The sequence below is a fragment of the Microcaecilia unicolor genome, chromosome 3 (genome assembly GCF_901765095.1).
Source record: "Microcaecilia unicolor chromosome 3, aMicUni1.1, whole genome shotgun sequence".
NCBI classification, from domain to species: Eukaryota; Metazoa; Chordata; class Amphibia; order Gymnophiona; family Siphonopidae; genus Microcaecilia; species Microcaecilia unicolor.
Window position 1 is genome coordinate 328,677,432 of NC_044033.1, and position 24,372 is coordinate 328,701,803.

Sequence of the window (24,372 nt, forward strand, 5' to 3'; positions counted from 1 at the left end):
CAGCGCGTCCCGCCCTCCTCTGATGTCATTTCCTTTCCTCGAGGGCGGGACGCGCTGAGAATGCAGGGAAAGGAAGCGGCCGACGCGATCGAAGGAGGCAAGCCTGTCAGCTGTTTGTTTTATTTCTTCAGTCTGCCGGTTCGCGAAAAAATAAGTTTTACGAGGCAGGGATCGGTGCAAACAGCAGGGAGCGAGCAGGGGAGGGTGAACAAGTGGGGCTGGGGGTTGTGTGGCCAAGTGGGGCTGGGGGGGGGTTGTGTGGCCAAGTGGGGCTGAGGGGGGTGTGTGGGCAAGTAGGGCTGGGTGTGTGTGTGGGCAAGTGGGGCTGGGAGGTTGTGTGGCCAATTGGTGCTGGGGGTGTGTGTGGGCAAGTAGGGCTGGGGGTGTGTGTGGGCAAGTAGGGCTGGAGGGGTGTGTGTGTGGGCAAGTGGGGCTGGGGGTGTGTGTGGGGGGGGGCAAGTGGGGCTGGGGTGTGTATGGGCAAGTAGGGCTGGGGGTATGTGTGTATGGGCAAGGGGGGCTGGGCAAATGGGGCTGGGGTTTGAATGATCTCAGGGGCAGGTGGAGGCTGGGGCGAGTCACTGGACATTGAAAGGAGGGGGAGGATAGGGGGCAAAAGAGAATCGCTGGACATGGAGGGGATGGGATAGTAGGGCAGAGGAGAGAGAAGAATGGAGAATTGCTGGACATGGATGGAAGGTGAAGGCAGGGAAGAGAGAATTGCTGGATAGGAGAAGAGGGCAGGGGAGAGAGGAGAATCACTGGACATGGGAGGGGAGGGGAGAGGAGACATGCTGGACATGGATGGAGGGGAGGGAAGATAGGAAGGAGATGCACATGGATGGGATGGCAGGAGAGGAAGGAGAAATGCTGGAAATGGATGGAGAGCAGAGCAGGAGATAGAGGAGCATTGCTGGACATGGATGGATAGAGGGTTTGGCGGGGAGAGAGGAGAAATGCTGGACATGGAAGAAGAAAGGAGGAAAGTAAAGAAATAAATGGAAAGGAAGCCCTGGAAACGGAGTTAAGAGAACAGATAGAGAGCAGCAGAATCAAACACTTGGACCAGTATGGATAGAAAACAGTCACCAGACAACAAAGGTAGAAAAAAATTATTTTATTTTCATTTTAGTGTTTGGAATTTGTCCAATTTCAGAATTTACATCTGTTGTCTTATTTTGCACTGGGTATACTGGAGCTGTAACATCTTACAGAAATGATTTATAATGAAAAAAAATCACAAGTTATTGTTTTTCTCCTATACTAGTATATTTTCAATGATGTCTGTTTATATGCGCCATGGCTGATATAAGGGGTGTGGCTAATGTGGGTGTGGCTATCATAGGGGTGGAGCCATATGTGGTGACCCCACCCATAATGAGTACCGGCACCTTTTTTTCTACAAAAAATGCACTGGGTCCGCCCTACCTCCTCGCTCCCGGAAACTAACCTTAAAGCCTCCTTTCACGTCGCAGCAAGCAGCAGCAGGGCAGGCCACTCCTTCCTTCCGTGTCCCGCCCTCGCCTGACGTAATGTCCGCGAGGGCGGAGCACAGAAGGAAGGAGGAGAGGTCTGCCCTGCTGCTGCTTGCTGCGACGTGAAAGGAGGCTTTAAGGTTAGTTCTGGGCCTGGTAGCGGGTGGAGGGGGGGGCCCAGCGACCTCGGGTGGGCAGCGATCTCAGGTAGGGGGCAGCGATCTCGGGTAGGGGGGGCCCGGGGCGGTCCTAGTAGCAGTGATTTTTCTCGAAGTGACACACCACCCGAATTATGCTCGGTTTTTTGGCGAATTTTGACACATCAAGCTCAAAAGGTTGCCCATCACTGGTCTAAGGTATAACAATCATAGGACAGGAATCATGTGGGTGGTCTTTCGTTAAGTTGGGCCATTAGGGTAGGCTTTCTTGAAGAGATGGGTCTTCAACACTTTCCTGAAGGGTAAATGGCCGTTGATTGTTCTGATGGATCTTGGTAGTGCGTTCCAAAGCTGGCTGTCCAAAAAGGAAAAATTGGATGCATAGGAGGATCTGTACTTAATACCTTTGCAGTTGGGAAGGTGTAAATTGAGTTAAGTATGAGAAGACATAGCTCTGTTTCTGGTTGGGAGATAGCCCCTTCATGTAGATAGGGGCTTCTCCATATATTATCTTATGAATCAATGTGTGGACTTTAAAATTAATTCTTTCTCTGATGGGGAGCCAATGAAGCTTCTCTCGAAGAGGTGTTGCGCTATCAAATCTTGATCTGCCAAAGTTAAGTCTGGCTGCCGTGTTGTGGGTAGTCTGAAGTTCCTTCAGGATTAGGGTCTTACATCCTTGGAAAACACAGTTGCAGTAATCTGCATGTGTAAGTACTGTGGATTGCACTAGGTTCCGGAAGGTGTCCGAGGGAAGATATGATTTCACTCGTTTTAAAATCCACATCATGTTAAACATTTTTTTGTGATGAATTTAGCATGGTTTTCGAATGTTAAGTGGTTGTCAATCGTTACTCCAAGGATTTTTAGGTTGTCAGATATGGAGAGTTTAACGTCTGGGGTGCTGAGGGTAGTCTGGGGTGCTTAAGGTGGGTAGAATAAATAGCAGTCATAGCTCTTTCTATCCTTAGTTCGTATCAAGCTTGCTTCAACTCGAGGTAGGTAGGGTGAGATTGTGTGGCAGAAATATCCCACTGTCCACGGAGAACAAGTGTTACAGGTATGTAACTATATTTTCTCCCAGGGCATTGGTAGATATTTCACTACACAAGTGGTGATTCCCAAGACTTAAGTTGCTACAATGTGCATACAGTGTAATTTTTCAGGGTTATATTCATGGCAATTCATAATAACAGGCTTGTATAAATACACATTGAATATAAAGTGGAGGCGGTGAGTTGAAGCATCTTAAAGAAGAATTTAATACTGAATGTGCAAAAACAGGATAACCAGGTTGATCTAAACAATAGTGTCTAGCAAGCTTATGTATAGTGGACCAAGTGGCCACAGTACAAATGTCCCAAATAGATGCTCTGCACAAGTGTGTGCTAGTGGTCACCATAGCATGCAGATGATGAGCAGTAATTCTTGGTATTGGCAACATTGTTTATAACAAAAGTTAATGCAGTCTGCAATCCAGGAAGACAAAATCCTTTTAGAAACCAGGGTTGTTCTTACAATTTGGATGAATAGAGAGAAACAGCCGAGCTGGTTTCTCTGTATGTGATGTGTGTTGTAAATAGATTTGCAGAAGACGTTTGCAATCTAGATTAACAATTCTTCAGATGAATGATGTGGAGTTAGATAATAAACAGGAAGTACTAAAGGTTGATTAAGGTGAAAATCCAGAACTACCTTAGGTAAGAACTTTGGATGAGTTCTTAGAATTACTTTATTATCCAAAATGTGTGTATATGGTGGATAGTAAACTAACGCTTGTATCTCACTGATACGACAAGCTGAAGATATAGTAATAAGAAGCACTGTTTTCTAGATGAGAGATTTTAGAGAGGCTTGATGTCAAGATTCATATGGGGGTAGAGTGGGATATTCAAGCACTAGATTTAAATCCCATGACGGTGTCAGCGGTTTAACAGGAGGTTTTAATTTTGTTAGACATTTCATAAATCTCTTTAACAATTGGATTTCTAGTAATTGGTTGATCATTGTAGAAATCATGGAAAACAGCCAGTGCTGACAAATGTGCTTTAACCGACGCAGTAGATAATCCTGAATTGGAAAGATTTAACAGGTAGTCCAGAATGTTGGATAAACTACAGTGATAAGGATTATAATGACGAGAAATGCACCAGTTGAAAAATCTGATCCACTTAAAATGGTAAGACTTTCTGGTTGAGTCCTTTCTGGTTGCCAACAGCATGTCAAGGACCGCTGGAGAAAAATCAAAATGATCTAATTCAGGCATAGTAGCCAGGCTGTTAGAGCAAGTGAAGAGTTCCTTCGTTTTGTGTAATTAGATCTAGGTGTTGAGGTAGACGGATTGGTGGCTGTATGGCCATGTGATGAAGTAGAGGATACCAGAGTTGACATGGCCAATCTGGAGCTATGAGGATAATCTTTGGTTTGTCCTATTAAATCTTCTGGACTGTTCTGTGAATGAATGGCAGAGGAGGAAAAGCATAGAGGAACTGTTGCTTCCATGTTATTACAAATGCGTCCAATGCTAGTCTGTTTTGAGCTGGAAGCTTGGAGCAAAACTTGGTTGCATTTGTAGTTGACTGGGGAAGCAAAGAGCTAATGTTGGTGTCCCTCATTTGAGGAAGAGGTCAAGTGTAATTGTGGTCTTTAAGGACCACTTTTGAAGTTGCATCTGAAGAATTAGCTTGTCTGCAGTATTGTTCTGAATGCCTAGAAGGTATTTGGCAATGATAAATGAATTAATCTGAAGTGCTAAGGTCCAAATTTGAAGAGTCTCTTGACAAAGAGTTTTGAATCCTGTGCTGCCTTGCTTGTTTATGTAAAACATTTCTACTTGATTGAATTAGAATGATGTGATTTTAAAGACGATACTGGAAAGTATTGATCAAGATCGTTTTATGTCCTGAGGGAAATATGTGAAAGAGGTTGTTCTTGCTGTGACCAGTTGGTTTTGAGATGCCATTGGAGAGTCCGCGTGTGAAGTCTGGCTATGGGAATCATTTGAATTGTTGCAGCCATGTGGCCCAATAAGGTCATAAGATGTCATTTCTGTAGTGTAATGCTTTTGAAGAAGATTGAAAATGATGGATTGAATGAGTTCTACTTGCTGTTGTGGAAGATAAGCCATTGTATTTGTTGTTTGAATTAGTGCTTATTCAAACAATCAGGTTGCCATGTATTACACCAAGAAGCAGGAGGGCATTGGATAATGCCCTCTGTATCAGGAGGCAGTTTGGATGTGGCATTGGGCTCGCCAACATGGCATGTACCTGTGAGCCACTTACTGGGGCAAAAACAGCAGCCTGGCCGACAGACTGAGCAGGGTTAGGCAACCACACAAATGGTCTCTCAGCATTACTGTTGTCTGCAAGGTCTTCCAAGCGAGGGCACCCCTTTCTTGAATCTTTTCCCCACTCACATCAATTACAAAAGCCATCAGTTCTGTTCCAGGCTTCAGGTCCACGGCAGCCTGCGTCAGATTCCTTCCTCCTGCATTGGGAGACAGATTTGCTGTATGCCTACCCTCCCATATGTCTTGTAGGATTCACCTCAGTAAAATTAGTGCTTATGGTGTAGAAGTTAAGCCCATCTCTGGACAGCCTCTAGTTCAATTCGTGAGAGGTTTGCTTTTGTCAGAGCCCCCTTTCAGACGTGCTCCAGTGTCGTGGAACCTCAACGTCATTTTCACCCAGCTGATGAAAGCTCCTTTTGAGCCACTGACTTCCTGCCATCTGAAGTACTTGACCTGGAAGGTTATTTTCTTGGTGGCTGTTATGTCAGCTCATAGAGTCAGTGAGCTTCAGGTCTTAGTAGTGGATGCACCTTATACTAAGTTCCATCACAACAGAGTAGTCCTCCGCATGCACCCTAAGTTCTTGCCAAAGGTGATGTCAGAGTTCCATCTGAATCAGTCAATTTTGCCAACATTCTTTCCCTGATCTCATGCCCATCCTGGCGCGATCACCTTGCATACCTTTCATTGCAACAGAGCATTGGCCTATTAACATGGCGCGGACAGTCCGCCCAACTTTTTATTTCTTTTGATCCCAACAGGATAGGGGTTGCAATCAGGAAACGCACCAGCTCTAATTGGCTGACAGATTGCATTTCCTTCACTTATGCCCAGGCTGGGCTGACCCTGGAGGGTCATGTCATGGAGTGGAAGAGTGGCCTAGTGGTTAGGGTGGTGGACTTTGGTCCTGGGGAACTGAGGAACTGAGTTCGATTCCCGGCACAGGCAGCTCCTTGTGACTCAGGGCAAGTCACTTAACCCTCCATTGGCCCAGGTACAAATAAGTACCTGTATACAATATGTAAGCCGCATTGAGCCTGCCATGAGTGGGAAAGCGCGGGGTACAAATGTAACAAAAATAAATAATGTCAGTGCCATGGCTGTGTCGGTAGTCCACTTGCGGTCAGCCTCCATTGAAGAAATTTGCAAGGCTGCGACGTGGCCTTCAATCCACACATTCACATCTCATTACTGCAGTATGTATATGGTTTCAGGTTGATCTCTTTGTCCTCGCCATTGAGAGACCCAGTTGACCAATGTTTTTTTGTTTTAGGTGAGCCTGAATGCTAGGGATTCCCCGATTGTGAGAATAAATAGGCCGCCTTGTCCTTGGAGAAAGCGAAGATACTTACCTTTAGCAGGTGTTCTCCAAGGACAGCAGGCCTTATATTTTCACAATCCCTCCCACCTCCCCTAGGAGTTGTCTCCTTAATTATTTTTACCTTTTTTGCTATAGTATATAACTAAGGTGACCGCATTCTCATGGTGGGCAGGTAAGGCACTCTGGAGCGTGTCTCGTGCTCTACAAAGCTCTACTTAAGCTTGTTATAAGTCCAGGACTGGACGATGCAGTTGGTGTCGTGCAATTGTGATGATAAGGCTTTCTGTCCTTGGAGAATACCTGCTACAGGTAAGTATCTTCACTGTATCTAGGCTTAATTTTTTTTTTTTTTTTTGGTGGGGGGGAAAAAGAGATTGTTTGCTTTTTCAAATGCGCACTTTGGGTGGTTGGGGAGGGGGGGGGGGGGGAAGCTGTTTTATGCAGAATAGAGTGTTAAATTTAAAAAAGGCGAGTCATACTGGATCAGTTTCTGGAGAGAAAACAGTCACATAAGGGTTTGCTTTACCCCATATGTATATGTACCAAAATAAGCTTTCATAGATTTATTAATTCCTCTAAACTGGGAAAACCATGGTCTTCTAGAACAGCCAAATATATAACATACAGTGCCTAAATCATACAGGCAGAAATCTCCTCTCCCATTCTGTCAGAGATTGTATCAGAACCAGAGTGAATCTTTTTAGTGATTTACAGTGAGTTCCTGAATTGATACTAGACTTTGCAGCCGATCATGGTGCATATATTACTGATGAAGAGCTATTTGTTAGAGCTCAGGGATAGACAGTAGGAATAAACTGCTATTATATTATATACACCTACACCTATCAATAGCTTGTGAAACCACATTCTTCTATTGTTTCAGTCTTTTACTTTTAAAAACATGATCAATATGTGATGCTTTGGGTGTCATTCTTGGTAAATGCAGTTTGTCATTCTTTGTTACTTGTAACATGATGTGGCTCTTCAGATTTCTGCTGTGTTGTATCACAGTGTGTTTCATATATTTTTGTGTATTTAACTCATTAAGCTACATAAATGCTTATTTTAACAATAGGTGGAAGCAATATGAAGCATATGTACAAGCTTTGGAGAGCAAGTATACAGATCTTAACTGTAAGTATATAGTTTAACTGTAAGTATATAGTTTAAAGTATCAGTCTATTCTTATCACAGTTACATTTGTAATTATTCTTTTGAACTCTCAGGAACTTTAGTTTCTATGTCACCCTGTGAGCATAGATGGGGTTTTTTTTTAAGCTACAATGTTGAAATTATATAGTGTAAATGACTTCAGGATCAGAAAGGGTTAGACTATCATTTGCGCTTAACTGGTAACATGGGATATGCTTTTAATTTGAACTTTCATGTGATGATATTAGTTGTAATACAATATAAAAATATTATCCATAACAAAGAATGGTGTGATAACCCCTTTCTTTTTCCCGTTTAACCTTTCTTGTCATTTATCCACCTTTTCTCTTTAGGTTCCACTGCTGTCTTAACAGACCTTCTTACACAAAATAAGTTTTAAAAAAATGTAATCTAATACTTAGACCTACAGTATTTCTACTTTTCACTTAAGACATGAGCTGATCAGTTTATGGGAAACTGAGTGGAGGGACACTTGTTCTTTCTGTTTATGGCTATCTCCTTTGTTATATCATTTCCCCTTCCCCCTTCTCACTCCTCTCCATACTCTCCTTTTTTTATTTCTTCTGCAGATTTACTCTTCCATTTCTTACCATTGTTCTTTCTCTCATCTTGATTGCAATCAGTATTTTGATTGATTTTACTAGGGAGAGCAGAAAGCACTTTCTAATTTTAGAAAGTTGCATGCTCAAATTTGGGCACACAAGTTATAGAATAAGGCCAGTTGTGTGCCGATCTTAATGAGCTGGTAATTGGTGTTAGCGAGCAATAGACTGTAATTGACTTTAATTAGCACCAGTTAGCAGTTAACACACGTAATTGCCCTTAGTTGCTATTCTGTAAGTTGCGTGCTCAAATTCCACAAAGTGTAACTTTGAGGGAGGCATAAACCTAAGAGGGCATGGGTGGGTCAAGCAGTTACTTGTACAATTTGTAGAATACTAGCATTTATGCACCTAACTGCCTACAGTTAGGTGTGAGCACTTACACCAGCCATTGAGATGGCATAAACGGATATACCTAAAGTTAGAAGCATAAATGCAGACTTCCTTAGCGTCCCTCCGGACCGGACCAGGATTGGACTGATGGGTTGTGCTCGCCTACCAGCAGGTGGAGACTGAGAAAAAACTCTGACTCTAGAGAGCCAATAGGAGCCCTGGCCATGTGACCTTAGCCTCAGTATTTTCTCAGTCTCCCAGCAGGTAGGAAGTGAGCCCATTAGTCTCTCTCCTTTTCTCTTTAGATATTACAGATATTTGTGATAATTTTTCTGTGCCTGGAATCTTATTTAGAGGCTTGACAGGGTTTCCTTTCTCTTCTTTCTTTGACAGCCTCGGGGGTGTTAAACTCGGGTGTCTCGAGTCCACCCCCCTTCCTCCCCATCTCCCTGGCTTAGCAGGGAAGGGCCGTCCCTTTCTCTGGAAAGGTGTACCGTCTTTGGGAGAGGCAGCCACTTTTAACAGGTAGCTGCTTTAAAAGAATTAAATCAAATAAAAGGAAATTCAAAGAAGCAGCCTTTCTTTCCCCAGACTTCTAACGAGCAGGCAGCTCCAGTGTTTTATTATGATTGAGGGGTTATAAAAAAAAAAAAAAAAAACAGAAGAAAATAATTCAGTATCTGTGACTTTAAACAGCGATTTTTCTCATCAGATTTAATTTCCTCCATTTTCTTGCGTTTTGGCGGCGGCAGTTTAAACAAATGAAAAAAAAAAAAAAAAAGAAAGGTGCGAACCGCGTAAGCGCAGCCACCTGTTTTTTCCGATATGGCTTAAAAGTTCAAATAGCTGCTGTCGGTCAGCGTCGCGCAGTTCACGCAGCCGGAACGTGTAAATTTTGCTCTCCCTTCAAGGTTTCTTCGGGTCCGGTGCTGCCTCCAGTTTTTTCGGGGCCTTTTTCGCCGGCTGTTGTTTCTTCGCCGTTCCACTGGGCTCCGCTTGTTCGGAGGTGTCGGGCGCGCTGTCGACGATCGCCACAGGGCCAGTGGCGCGAACGGCGGCCATTTTGTTTCTCCCTCCCTCCATCTTATCAGTCGGGGATCTCTCTGCTGAAGGTAAGGCTGCAGTTCATAGAGCAGTTCGGCTCCAAGATGTGTACACTTTTGTATGTGCTGAACGGCGTATTCTAAAATGCTCTTCACATCAGCAGGCAATATTTGGTTGAAAGGGGGCTCCTTTCATATATGGATATATAACAAGCTTTTCTTCTTTTAAATTTCTATGTATCACGGGGCTGTTAACACTAGTTTTTTCTGGTGCTCAGTCATTTTTCATTGCCTGGTGGAAAATCTACATCTTATCATAATATCATAATTCATTTCAAGCATTTTCCTCAATAGCTGTAGTATTATACAGTGTTTTAACAACTTTAGAAACTTTCTCTATAGGCATAGAGTAAATTTCTGTCTTTCTCATTCCCTGGTGAATAGGACTACATTGTCTAAGAGTCAATTGATTGGTACTTTGCAATTCTGACCATAATATCTTAGTTCCTTTCAAGCATTTTACTCCATGCCTATGATGTTATATAGTGTTTTAAGAACTTAACAGACACTCTCAATGGCTGTAGTGTTATACAGTGTTTTGCTTTTTCCGACTTTAAGAAGCCTTCTCTAGAGGCATACAGTATATTGTTCAGATGCCATGGGGATATATCAGCTCTTTCATATTCTCTGAGGGACAGTCCTGTCTACCAAGCTCCCAGTCACTCAGCTGCCTTAGCAGGCATGCTTTATTCATGTCTTCCCTTCTTTTCCAACTGCCTTGAAGCCTCTCATATTTCATTTTAGCTTTCTTCTGGTTTTTACAGGACATATGGTCACTTAGAGAATAAAGTCATCCTTTCACTTAAAGATAGTGGACGGTCCTCAAACCATCTACTCGTGTTTGTCTCTACTCTATCAGTTCAGCATTGGCAGATTATAAACATCCTGGTCTGGTCCAGTATGCCTATACATACCATCTGCTATCTCTTCCTCTTCCTTAGAGACCTGATGTTATATCAAGCTTTCTTGAATTCAGATACAGTCTTGTCTACACTGCCTTCACCAAGTGGCTGTGGCACAACTTCACTTTTTTCGTTACAGGTAATTTCCAAGTTTGTCCTTTTTCATTTTCATTCTATGCGCCTTCACTCCAGAGTGTTCTTTCAATTGGAAGGGGATTCACTCACTTCCTGTGTATTTATACCATAGGTACATAAGTATGGTTATGCTGGGTAAGGCCTAAAGTCCATCAAGTCCAGCATTCATATCTAATGGGCATAGGTACATAAGTTTTGCCATTCTGGGGAAGCTCAAATGTCCACCTTTCTACAGCCAGAACAGCATTAAAAAAAAAAAAAAAAAACCTCTCACGAGAGTATCGAACAGAAATCTCTGCTCCAAAAGCAAGGCTTTGCAGTAATTCTGCAAACTAACGCATACAATATTTGCCATGGCTGTTCACCACTAGGAACACCGGGGACCCTGGGCCTAGGTTCGGTGTTTTAACCTGAAACAAGCTCAACATTCATATCTATTGGGTGTGAGTCTGGTACTACTACTACTACTTCTTAACATTTCTAGAGCGCTACTAGGGTTACGCAGCGCTGTACAAATTAACAAAGAAGGACGTTCCCTGCTCAAAGGAGCTTACAATCTACATCTCAGTGAGGAAGGACGCATGACCGTGGTACGTGGATTAGTGGTATGTGGATTAGGGAGATCCAAGAAATTACAGGCCGGTGAATCAGACGTTCATACTGGGACAATTTTTTTCTGTCCGGAGCGTACTACCATAGCTGGTGGACTCCTATATTCAGAACTTTCTATATTCAGAACTTACCCAACTATGGAACGCCATAGAGATAGGGTTGGAGTTTGTAGCCCTATTTAACTGGTGTCCTTGGTCACCCTTCCTCTTCTCCTCAGGATCCAGAGAATGGCTAGTTTTTTGCTTATGCATTAACCGGTCATTTTCAGCAGTACTCTCTTTTCCGTTCTTTTATAGATCTAAGAGGATGTTCATTGCGCTCTTAGGGTCATTTCATTCTTACCTAGATGACTGCCTAATTGGAGAAAGTCTTATCAGCAGAGTTCTCAGGTCACGCACCGGGTGTTGCATTTCTTACAGTCTCTAGGTTGGGTGGTGATTGTAGCCAGGCCTCTCATTTGATCTCTCATTTGATCTCTCATCAGATATCTCTGATTTTCTCTTTGTTTAGTCAGGTTGGCGCACAGTCTTTTGTCTCCTCTGCAAACATCCCAGTTTATATTTTTCTTGGTGACCTTGGGCCTTCGGCCATTTCCTCGCTCTATTCTGCAGAATGCAATTTTACTTTCTAATGCCCAAGAAGGAATTTTCCTTCATCCTATTGCGAATCTCAGGGTCATCAATCGCGCTATTTAAGTGTCATCTAGTTATCTCAAGAACCTTAGTTCTGTCATTGGGATGCTTCGTGCAGTACACTTTTTGGCAGAAGCTTGTTTGTATATATTTTTTTTCTGGGGGACCTCAGCAATTCGTTTTACCTTCGGGTGAATTTTGTTTTCCCTACTGACAAACAAGGCGGAGAGAGCTATGTTGGTCCTTGCCATGGCAATGGGTTATGTCATCCACCAAGGAGGAGTTAAGAGTATACTCTTGAGTTTGTACTCATTTTTTCTTAGTTGTGTCACCCTGCGTTTAGGTGAATGGACTCTCATTTTTTCAGCCTTACTTCCTCACTGCGACACTTCAGGGCTATCTCTTTTTGCCTTCAGGCTCACGAACATTTCTTGCTTCTTCCGTTCAGCAACAGTCTTGACGGAGACAGGGACAGATGCCAACGTCCAGCAGGGGTTTTTCAACCTTCTTTATGCGTTTCTTCCATCATCTCACTAGGTGTTTACGCAGAACCAAGGCACCCTTCTACATCCGGACCCCCAGTCACTCAAACTTATGGCGTGGTTACTGGGTCTGCAACATCTTTGATATTTTCGCAGGAAGTACTTCAAGTTTTAATTGCTTCCAGACAGAAATCTACATTAAAGTCCTATGAATCAAAGTGGCGACGGTTCACTCTGTGGTACTCCTCTCGCCACTTCATTCCACAAACAGTATCCATTTTGCATGTTTTGGAATATCTTCTGCATCTTGCGAAATCTTGTCTGTCTTACTCATCCATTAGAGTTCATTTGGCAGCTCTATCAGTGATGCATGATACTGTTGACAACCGCACGCTTATGCAGTATCCACTGTCAAAGCGGTTTCTTAAAGGAGTCCTGCACCTGTACCTCCCGCTTCGTCCACCAGCTAGGTGAACTAGGTGAACAGACTCTTAAAGTTCTGTTTTCTAGTAGCCATAACTTTTTCTATAAAGTTTTCCTCTTCAAGCAGTGTTTCCCAGTAGCCATTGCAGCAAGTAGATCTATGTGTGGAATACTTCTACGGTTGGTAACTTCTTTTCGGTCTGCTGTAGTTTAAAGTTTTCACCTTTCCCAATCGGTTTTTTCTTATTGGTTTTGTCCTTCTAGCCAGTAGGCTTAAAAGTTTTTCATTGTTTCTAACCCGCTATATCGCGAAGGATCAAGGAAATGAGAATGTCTATTTCTCTTCTCGCTGAGAGGGCAGTTCCACAGCGTATTACAACATATTCCACAACTTCAGAAGCGGGCTCTATTCTTACTACGGCGATTTTTGGTGCTCTCGGTGCACATTGGTAAGTTGGCAACTTAGTCCTAGTTTCATTTTATTTTGCTCATTGGGACACACTACATGTTAGTTGTCGCCAGGTGGCCTATGCAGCATGAACATTTCTCTGCAGTTTTCATAAGGTCCCTCCCTTCAGATTACTGCTTTGGTACTTCCCATCAGTCCAATCCTGGTCCGGTCCGGAGGGACACTAAGGAAGGAGAAATTAGATCTTACCTGCTAATTTGCTTTCCTTTAGTCCCTCCGGACCGGACCAGGCCCCTCCCATGTTCTCTCTACTCTTTAGCTTCTTTTATTAAGTAGGTGTATTCAGTAGGAAGTGTATTCATTCCTTTACGATTCGTGGAACAATACTATATATATACAGAACTTTACGTGGTCTATACCACTTCTCTGGTGGTTGCTGGTGAGCTCAATTGCTGGAATCTATCTATAAAACCTTAAATATGCCATACCACTTCTCTGGTGAGAGTTGTGGCTGAGCTCAGTTGCTGAAATATCTATAAAACCTTAAATATGATTTACCACTTTTCTGGTGAGAGTTGCTGGTAAGCTCAGTTGATGGAATATATATAAAATCTTAAGTGGGCCATACCACTTCTCTGGTGAGAGTTGCTGGTGAGCTATAAGACAAGTGAGCCATACCACTTCTCTGGTGAGAGTTGCGGGTGAGCTATATTATACGTGAGCCATACCACTTCTCTGGGGAGAGTTGCTGGTGAGCTATATTACATGTGAGCCATATCGCTTCTCTGGTGAGAGTTGCGGGTGAGCTATATTATACATGAGCCATACCACTTCTCTGGGGAGAGTTGCTGGTGAGCTATATTACATGTGAGCCATATCGCTTCTCTGGTGAGAGTTGCTGGTGAGCTATAGTACAAGTGAGCCATACCACTTCTCTAGTGAGAGTTGCTGGTGAGCTGTAATACATATCGGGCCATACCACTTCTCTGGTGAGAGTTGCTGGTGAGCTCTGATACTTGGCATTGCCGAGTGCTTTGTGGCTGCTAGGATTCCATACGGCACAGAAGGTCTTTCTTTCTTTCCTGCTTTGTTATTCAAATACTGAGGCTAAGGTCACATGGCCAGGGCTCCTATTGGCTCTCTAGAGTCAGAGTTTTTTCTCAGTCTCCACCTGCTGGTAGGCGAGCACAACCCATCAGTCCAATCCTGGTCCGGTCCGGAGGGACTAAAGGAAAGCAAATTAGCAGGTAAGATCTAATTTCTCCTTTTGCATGCAACTGCTATTGTAGAATTCACAGTTAGGGGCCCTTTTACAAAGTGGTGGTAAGCCCAACGTGGCTTACCGCTCACTGTTCCAGTTCTACCACCGAATGAACGCGGCTGCCAGCAGTAGTCTCGCTCTGAGCGTGCACCATTTCTGGGGGAAAAAGAAACCCCCGGAAATGGCTAGCCTAGCAATAACCCGGCAGTAATCAGGCATCACCGGGGGCTGCCTGGTTAGCGCATGGGCCTGTATTGCCACCTCAATGGGTGGTGGTAAGGGCTTCCCGCCGCATGGCCATTCAATAAAAGAGTTCTCTTGCTGCATGGCCATGTGTCTGAGAGCTTTTTTCACCGCATCTTGGTAAAAGGACCCTTTAGTGCACATCATCCTGGTGCCCAAATTTCAGTGACCTTTTGAGAATAATCCTTTGTGTGCTGCTCCCACCTTCTTGGCTGTCTATTGGCTGCACTCCTGCTGAGAATCTGTATAGTCCATCTGGGAGTGAGCGCAACAGTGCAGATGACAAAGTTCCTTGCTCACCACTATGGCTGCTCATACAATATTTCTGTGCCAGTGGTAGATTTAAAGAGCCACCAAGCTGCCATGCAGCCCACTTTGGAAATTGTTGTAACCAAGAAGTTGAAATCAACCAGTGTAAAGTGTACTGACATATCCTATATAATAATTCTCACCTCCAACGTTCTATGCTTGGGACCGTGGATCCCTGGCTGCAAGTGGTCTGCGAGGCAGACATGCACGGACGTCACTGACGTCAACACAGCTGATCCTCCTACTGCCTCGGAATCAGCTGTCACCCCCCCCCCCCCCCCCATGCTTTGGCCCCCTCGAAACCCACCCCCGCCCGCGTACCAGTCGATCCCCCCACGGAGTTAAACTTTCTAAGAAGATGATTGAAGAACCTATGGGAAGGGAAGGTAGCACAACAGCGGCGGTGGCGGCAGTTTTCGCTGGCACGGGGGGGGGGGGGGTACGACAGGTTCACGGAAGGGGGGGTCGAGGGGGCCGTAGCACGGGGGGGGGGGGGGGAATTGCCTGCCTAAGGCCCGTTTCCTTGCCTACAGAAACGGGCCTTTTTTTACTAGTTATTAAATAGAGGAAACATATTATGGCATATGTTCCCTTTACTAATTTAGATACTGAAAACCATATCATTGTAGCTACTTGATGATTTTATAATTGTCAGATGGATTTGATTACCTTTCACTATTCTGCTGTGCTGATGAAGGGGAAAGGTTGCTTAATATACTGTTCAAAAATGCTGCCCACCTTGACCTGTCCATAGTCTTCCATTGCTAAAAGTTCAGCGTTTGTTAAATAGGTGTTAAGTAATGCTCATTCTTTATATCAGTGCTAAATCAGCTTGAGACAGATGGCTGGGTGTTTTTCCATAAAAATTGTAAGTATGTAAATTGTTCTCTGGTTCTGAGCAGATTTAGCAGCAAATTTAGCTACCATAGAATCTGTTTAAAACAAATGGCTACTGACACAAGACATTTCTGCTGCTCCTACTGAAAAGTGTTCTGAAGGATATAATTGAAATAGTTTTTCAATACTAATGATTTTAGTTTGGTTTTTTTTCCTTAAGTAGTACATGTTGCATTCATTTTATAAACCACAAATTTATAACAACCTTTTGTGACGAGAGGAAAAATTTATTGGCTTTACAAGAAACATTGATCCATATAAAAATAAAATGTTCAGTGCAGATCTAATGGAGCCTAGTTTTTGGGTTGCATACAGGCATATACATATGTCTGCTCTGAAAATGGGCAGCCAAAATTTTTGCATTCCCCCCCCCCCCCCCCCCCCCCCAAGTTTTTTTTTTTTTTTTTTGGGGGGGGGGGTCTGGAATGAATGTTGTCAGGCATGTTCATTGTATAAAGAGGGCTCACTTCAAGGGTGTGCAGTATGAGAGTGTTATTGGGAAAGAGTGCCTACACTTTAATAAGAGTGCACTCTTTACACACAGTATCCATTTTTTAAAGAAGAGTGCACACTATTATTGGGAAACATTTTATTGCAAGCAGTCCATTTGTAATCTGCGTGGATTCTTACAAAACAACACCACAAAAACCCCTTTTTCAGGATCTTTTTGGACTCCATGTCAGGATACTAATTACAAAAGTTATTGGGTCAGGGATGGGTAAGGGTGTAATACAGGGACACATATACCTTTAGATCTAATAAGCCTACTTTATTTAGAAAATCAGTTTAAAATAAGTACACTGTATGTTTAAGAAATTGTCTTTTTGCAGGTAACTGCTGTTTGGAGGAGTATCCTAGTAGTTAGTGCAGTGGACTTTGATCCTGAGGAACTGAGTTTGATTCTCACTGCAGCTCCTTGTGACTCTGGGCAAGTCGCTTAACGCTCCATTGCCCCTGGTACAAAATAAGTACCTGAATATATGTAAACCGCTTTGAATGTAGTTGCAAAAACCTCAGAAAGGCGGTATATCAAGTCCCATTTCCCTTTCCCCGTTGTTATAGGCTTAAGGGAATTGTTCTCTTCATTTACTCATTTATTTCTGTAGTCACTGTTCTTCATCCTTCCACTGTGCTCCTCTTTTCTCATGGCCTTTTTTTTCTTTCCCATTACATCTCCCTCTCCCCCCCCCCTGTTTCTTGCCCCTTTATTGACCTTGAATTGTTCTATTCTGGCATCTTGTGCTTAATAGATGCCCCCTAAACCATGCTTGCATGCCTCTAGTCTGAAAAGAAGCAGGTTAACGCAGGTTTGTGTAAATGGATTCTATACAGCAGTATGAAACTTATTCAGAGATGATGTACATTAAGTCATGGGCACACTGTGGGCTTTTAGGTGCGACAGCAAGCTTGAAAATTAAATATTTTTTAAAAATCTGGCTTTTTTATGTATGCTTGATTTTGTTGTTTTTATTTAACTTTAATTACTTGGATTTGAAAATAAATAAATAGAAATATGTTATGACAAACTTAGGCCAAAAGATCTTAAGGAAGCTGTTGCTTAGAGCCATCATTTTGCTTTCCTTGCCATATTTGAATAGTGCATTAATACTGGTTGAAATGAGTTTTTCTTACAAAGTTAGTAAATGGTGTGAAAAACCCAGATATGTTTTGCAGTCACTATCAGCATTTTCGAAAGAGAAGGGCGCCCATCTTCCGACACAAATCGGAAGATGGGCGTCCTTCTCTCAGGGTCGCCCAAATCGGCATAATTGAAAGCCGATTTTGGGTGCCCTCAACTTCAGTCCATTGCGGGGATGACCAAAGTTCACGGGGGCATGTCGGAGGCGTAGCGAAGGCGGGACTGGGGCTTGCTTAAGAGATGGGCGTCCTCGGACGATAATGGAAAAAAGAAGGGCGACCCTGATGAGCATTTGGTCGACTTTACTTGGTCCATTTTTTTTCACGACCAAGCCTCAAAAGGTGCCCGAACTGACTAGATGACCACCGGAGGGAATCGGGGATGATCTTCCCTTACTCCCCCAGTAGTCACCAACCCCCGCCCACCCAAAAAAATTTTTTTAATTTTTTTGCCAGCCTCAAATGTCATACCCAGCTCCATGACAGCAATATGCAGGTCCCTGGAGCAGTTTTAGTGGGTACTGCAGTGCACTTCAGGCAGGCGGACCCAGGCCCATCCCCCCCCCCCAACCTGTTACACTTGTGCTGGTAAATGTGAGCCCTTCAAAAGCCACCCGAAATCCACCGTACCCACATGTAGGTGCCCCCCTTCACCCCTTAGGGCTATGGTAGTGGTGTACAGTTGTGGGGAGTGGGTTTTGGGGTGCTCAGCACCCAAGGTAAGGGAGCTATGCACCTGGGAGCAATTTGTGAAGTGCACTGCAGTGCCCACTAGGGTGCCCAGTTGGTGTCCTGGCATGTGAGGGGGACCAGTGCACTACGAATGCTGGCTCCTCCCACGACCAAATGGCTTGGATTTGGTCGTTTTTGAGATGGGCGTCCTCAGTTTCCATTAAGGACGAAAACCGGGGACGACCATCTCTAAGGTCAACCATCTCTAAGGTCGACCTAAATGTTGAGATTTGGGCATCCCCAACCGTATTATCGAAACGAAAGATGGACGCCCATCTTGTTTCGATAATAGTGGTTTTCCTGCCCCTTCATGGAGCCGTCTTGCGGGGGCGCCCTCATGAAAACTCGGGCGCCCGTTCGATTATGCCCCTCCACATCCATAGTTATATGAAATATATTTGATGCTCGGGTTATGTCTGCTCTAAGGATTGTCATGGACTAGTATACATTATGAATAGAAATTTAAAATAAAAAATATTCATCTTCCAACTTGAATGTTAGCAATGCTAATAATATATTCCTTTATTTGAGGAAAAGGATCTCGGAGCCATTATGAGCAGTACATCTTTATCATTTTGGTTGCTCTTCTTTGAACCTTTTCTAATTCTGCTATATCTTTTTTGAGATATGAATTGAACACAGTGCTCAGGGTGAAGTTGCACTATGGAACGAATCAGATGCATTTTATTATTCTTGGTCTTATTTTGCATCCCTGTCCTAATAATTCCTAGCGTCTTGTTTGCTTTTTTTTGGCCGCCACTACACATTAGGTAGAAGATTTCAGCATATTGTCTACAGTGACACCTAGATCTTTTTCTTGAGTGCTAGCTCCTAAGGTGGGACCCTAGCATCAGGTAACTATGATTTGGATTATTCTTCCCAGTGTGCATCACTTTGCCTTTGTGCACGTTAAATTTGCCGTTTGGATACCCAGTCTTCCAGTTTCCTAAGGTCTTTCTACAGTTTTCACAACTTTGAATAATTTTGTCTCATCTGCAAATTTAATCACCTCACTTGTTCCGTTTTTCAGACCATTAATAAATGTTAAATAGCACCAGTCCTAGTACAAATCCTTGCAGCACTGTTTTCTGTCCAATAACCAATTCTTTTTTTTGTTTCAACAATTTTTATTGATGAGTCCTCTCATACAACAATTATCATTTTCAATATGCAATACAACACTATTGTGTAAACAAAACCATCTGTATACATGTCATTCAGTGGTTGGATCATCAAACATTTCCAAACATTAACCCCCCCTTCCCCCCCTCCCCACCCCTCCCTCTCAACAGTGTTTTTCCAGTGTTTATAGTAACATGGCTTTGTCATATATCTCCTATCTCATATAGCTCCCTCCCCCAAACCAGCCATTCCCTGAATTATCCAACATATGCAGTGTAACCACCCTAAATATCAGTTAAACTCCCTTATCCCATTTTGTCCCTTAATTCTTTTGCTAACCCACCCACCTCTCCCCTCCTCCCACTACTCATCAAATCGTCTCGAGACAGAGAGAGAGAAAAAAAAGAAAAGGGGGGGGGGGTAAGAAGGGGTCCACCGACCAATAATTCCCAAAACATGTTTGCTTGTCTAACTTCTCCCTTGACTGCAACGGAGCATCCCCACCCTTCCCCTTCAATTCTCAACCGGAGTTCATCACTTTCTTCCCCAGGATCCCCGCCTTCCTGACAAGCAAAGTATACAATCTATTGTTTAAGTGATAATCTTCATAGTAGTCTAACAATACTGCCGTCGGGGAGATTGATATTACGCATCCTGTTAATTTCTCCAGATACCTAAATACCTCCTTCCAAAAGGCCTGGGTCTTACAGCATTCCCACAATGAGTGAAAAAAGGAATTCAATCCCTGCTTGCATTTTTGACACACCAGCGTATCTATCATTCTCCGAGGACAAGCAGGCTGCTTGTTCTCACGACTGGGTTGACGTCCACAGCAGCCCCCACCAACCGGAAGAAAACTTTGCGGGCGGTCCCGCACGCCCACCGCGCATGCGTGGCCATCTTCCCGCCCATGCACGACTGTTCCCGCTCAGTTTTTTTCCTTTCCACGCTGGAGAGAGACGTGTTCACATCTCTCTCTTAGTCAGCCCCGGAAACCGGATTGCAGCCTAGCCCACGGGTTTTTTTTCTTTCTCATGTACGCGTTTGCGTTTATTTTTCCTTAAAAAAAAAAACCGAAAATTTTCCTCGTCATTCCTAGTCGCGAGGGCACGTCGTCGCAGCCTTGTGGCCCTGCGGTCGTTTTTCTTTTTTGGGGGTGCTTTTCACTGCCACCATCGACAATTTTGACTTCGCCAACGCGATTTTTCAGTCGATGTCCTCGAAGGTCCCGAGCGGATTCAAGAAGTGTGGTCGATGCGGCCGGCAGATCTCGCGGACCGATGATACGCTTGGTGCCTCCAGTGCCTCGGCCCGGAGCATAATTCCAAGACATGCACCTTGTGTCTCGGCTTAAGGAAGCGGACGCAGGTGGCGAGCCAAGTTCTGCGGGGCCGTCTTTTTGGAACTTGCACCGGCCCTTCGACGTCGACCTCGACGGCATCGGTGTCGACGGCCGGGTGTGCGGTGCTGGTACCGATGTCGACGGCGTCGGCGCCGACTATGGGCATCGACCCCAGGAGCACAGGTACCTTTGGCCGGCCTGCCGGCGACGGCGGTGGTGAGCGGCCGCGCGGGCAGTCTGCCCCGGCCACTCCCGCTTCTCAGGGCCATCGGGACCGAACCCTGTCAGATCCGATACCTCGAGGCCGGGGGGGGCTCCACCTCGTCCTCCTCCTCCTCGTCTCTTCCGCGGAGCGCCGATGACAGACATCGCAAGAAAGCCAAGAAGCACCGTCATCGGTCGCCCACGGCACACACTGGCAGCTCCGGGACATCGAGGGACAACTCGACACCCAGGAAGCGGCGGTGCCGGGAGGAGCGTTCCCCCTCGGTCGAAGAGGTGTCGCTGCGTGGGTCCGCGGGTATCGCGGTACCGTCTCCTGGATCCGAGCAGCTTCCGGCCCCGGCACCCACACCGGCCCCTCTGCCTTTCCCGACAGCGGGCCTTGACAAGTGCCTCCGAGCCATCCTTCCCGGGATCCTGGAAGGGCTGATGCGCCAGGCTGTACCTGCACTGGGGGTGCTTCCGCCCCCGGCGCTGTTGATGGAGGCGCCGTTGGGCTCTGGCCCGATGCTGAGGCCTCCGACGCCGATACCGCTTGCGGCACTGGTGTCGACCGCCACTCAGGTGCAGTCCCCGTCGACGTCGATGGAGGGAGCTTTGTCCCCGCCGGCACGGGAGTCCACCGCTCGACGCCATCATCGAGGACGTGGTTCCTCGCAGTCGAGACGGGCCTGGTTGAGGTCTGAGCTGAGAGAGCTCATGTCCGACACTGGGAGGAGGCCTCGTGGGGGGAGGAGGAGGAGGACCCCAGATATTTCTCCTCAGAGGAGTCTGTGGGCCTTCCCTCCGACCCCACTCCTTCACCGGAGAGGAAGCTCTCGCCCCCTGAGAGCCTCTCCTTTGCCTCCTTCGTCAGAGACATGTCTTATCAGCATTCCCTTCCCCGTGGTTACTGTGGATGAGCCGAGGGCAGAGATGCTCGAAGTCCTCGACTATCCATCACCACCTAGAGAGTCTTCCACGGTGCCGTTGCACAATGTCCTTAAGGAGACACTGCTTCGGAACTGGTTGAAGCCACTATCTAATCCCACCATCCCCAAGAAAGCGGAGTCCCAATACAGAATCCACTCAGACCCAGAGTTGATGCGGCCTCAATTGCCTCATGACTCGGCGGTCGTGGACTCTGCTCTCATGAGAGCACGGAGTTCGAGGGATACCACCTCGGCGCCCCCTGGGCGGGAGTCTCGCACTCTGGACTCGTTTGGGAGGAAGGCCTACCAATGTTCCATGTTCGTGACCCGCATCCAATCATACCAGCTCTACACGAGCATCCACATGCGGAATAATGTGCGGCAACTGGCGAACCTGGTCGACAAGCTCCCTCCGGAGCAGTCCAGGCCTTTTCAGGAGGTGGTCAGGCAGCTGAAGGCGTGCAGAAAGTTCCTGTCCAGGGGTATCTATGACACCTGTGATGTGGCATCTCGAGCTGCGGCCCAAGGTATAGTGATGCGCAGACTCTCCTGGCTGCGTGCCTCTGACCTGGACAACCGCACCCAGCAGCAGCTGGCGGATGTCCCATCGCCAGCCAGTCCAATCTCTGGAATTCATAGGAGCTCTGCTGAATTCTCGGATTCCAAGCCACCGGGAATCTAGACAATGTCATCCGCCTGTCCATCAGTTGCCGCGCTTTGCTGCACTGGTGGACAAATCGGACCAATTTGACCCTGGGACGTCCATTCCAAATTCCGCAACCCACGAAGGTGCTCACGACGGATGCATCTCGCCTGGGGTGGGGAGCTCATGTCGATGGGCTCCACACCCAGGGGGTGTGGTCCCTCCAGGAACAGGATCTTCAGATCAACCTCCTGGAGCTCTGAGCGATCTGGAACGCGCTGAAGGCCTTCAGGGATCGGCTGTCTTACCAGATCATCAAAATTCGGACAGACAATCAGGTTGCAATGTATTACATCAACAAGCAGGGGTGCACCGGATCTCGCCCTCTGTGTCAGGAAGCCGTCAGGATGTGGCGTTGGGCCTGCCAGTTTGGCATGCTTCTCCAAGCCACATACCTGGCGGGCGTAAACAACAGTCTGGCCGACAGACTGAGCAGAGTCATGCAACCGCACGAGTGGTCGCTCCATTCCAGAGTGGTACGCAAGATCTTCCGAGAGTGAGGCACCCCCTTGGTGGACCTTTTCGCCTCTCAGACCAATCACAAGCTGCCTCTGTTCTGTTCCAGACTACAGGCACACGGCAGACTGGCGTCGGATGCCTTTCTCCTCCATTGGGGGAACGGCCTCCTGTATGCTTATCCTCCCATACCTTTGGTGGGGAAGACCTTACTGAAGCTCAAGCAAGACCGCAGCACCATGATTCTGATCGCGCCCTTTTGGCCCCGTCAGATCTGGTTCCCTCTTCTGGAGTTGTCCTCCAAAGAACCGTGGCAATTGGAGCGTTTTCTGACTCTCATTTCGCAGAACGACGGAGTGCTTCTGCACCCTAACCTTCAGTCTCTGGCTCTCACGGCCTGGATGTTGAGGGCGTAGATTTTGCTTCATTGGGTCTGTCTGAGGGAGTCTCCCATGTCTTGCTTGCCTCTAGAAAGGACTCCACTAAAAAGAGTTACTTTTTTAAGTGGAGGAGGTTTGTCGTTTGGTGTGAGAGCAAGGCCCTAGAACCTCGTTCTTGTCCTGCACAGAACTTGCTTGAATACCTTCTGCACTTATCAGAGTCTGGTCTCAAGACCAACTCAGTAAGGAATCACCTTAGTGCTATTAGTGCTTACCATTATCGTGTAGAGGGTAAAGCCATCTCTGGAGAGCCTTTAGTCGTTCGATTCATGAGAGGCTTGCTTTTGTCAAAGCTCCCTGTCAAGCCTCCTGCAATGTCATGGGATCTCAACGTCATCCTCACCCAGCTGATGAAACCTCCTTTTGAGCCACTGAGTTCATGCCATCTGAAGTACTTGACCTGGGAGGTCATTTTCTTGGTGGCAGTTACTTCAGCTCGTAAAGTCAGTGAGCTTCAAGCCCTGGTAGCCCATGCTCCGTATACTAAATTTCATCATAACAGAGTAGTCCTCCGCACTCACCCTAAGTTCCTGCCAAAGGTGGTGTCGGAGTTCCATCTTAACCAGTCAATTGTCTTGCCAACATTCTTTCCCAGACCATATACCCGCCCTGCTGAACGTCAGTTGCACACATTGGACTGCAAGCGAGCGTTGGCCTTCTATCTGGAGCGGACACAGCCCCACAGACAGTCCGCCCAATTCTTTATTTCTTTTGGCCCCAATAGGAAGGGGGTCGCTGTCGGGAAACGCACCATCTCCAATTGGCTAGCAGATTGCATTTCCTTCACTTTAGCCAGGCTGGGCTGACTCTTGAGGGTCATGTCACGGCTCATAGTGTTAGAGCCATGGCAGCGTCGGTGGCCCACTTGAAGTCAGCCACTATTGAAGAGATTTGCAAAGCTGCGACGTGGTCATCTGTCCACACATTCACATCACATTACTGCCTTCAGCAGGATACCCGACGCGACAGTCGATTTGGGCAGTCGGTGCTGCAGAATCTTTTTGGGGTTTGAATCTAACTCCACCCTCCAGGACCCGTTTTTAT

The 24,372-nt window shown here is 45.9% G+C and overlaps 1 protein-coding gene across 3 annotated transcripts in view; it reads left to right on the forward strand.

Annotated features, from left to right (window-relative positions):
- WTAP (WT1 associated protein) overlaps positions 1-24,372 on the forward strand; it is a 220,861-nt gene that overhangs the window by 80,125 nt on the left and 116,364 nt on the right. For all 3 annotated transcript variants that reach the window (XM_030198401.1, XM_030198399.1, XM_030198400.1), the window contains exon 4: positions 7,322-7,380. In XM_030198401.1, coding sequence (XP_030054261.1) covers positions 7,322-7,380 — 59 coding nt within the window. The remainder of the gene's footprint in view (positions 1-7,321; positions 7,381-24,372) is intronic.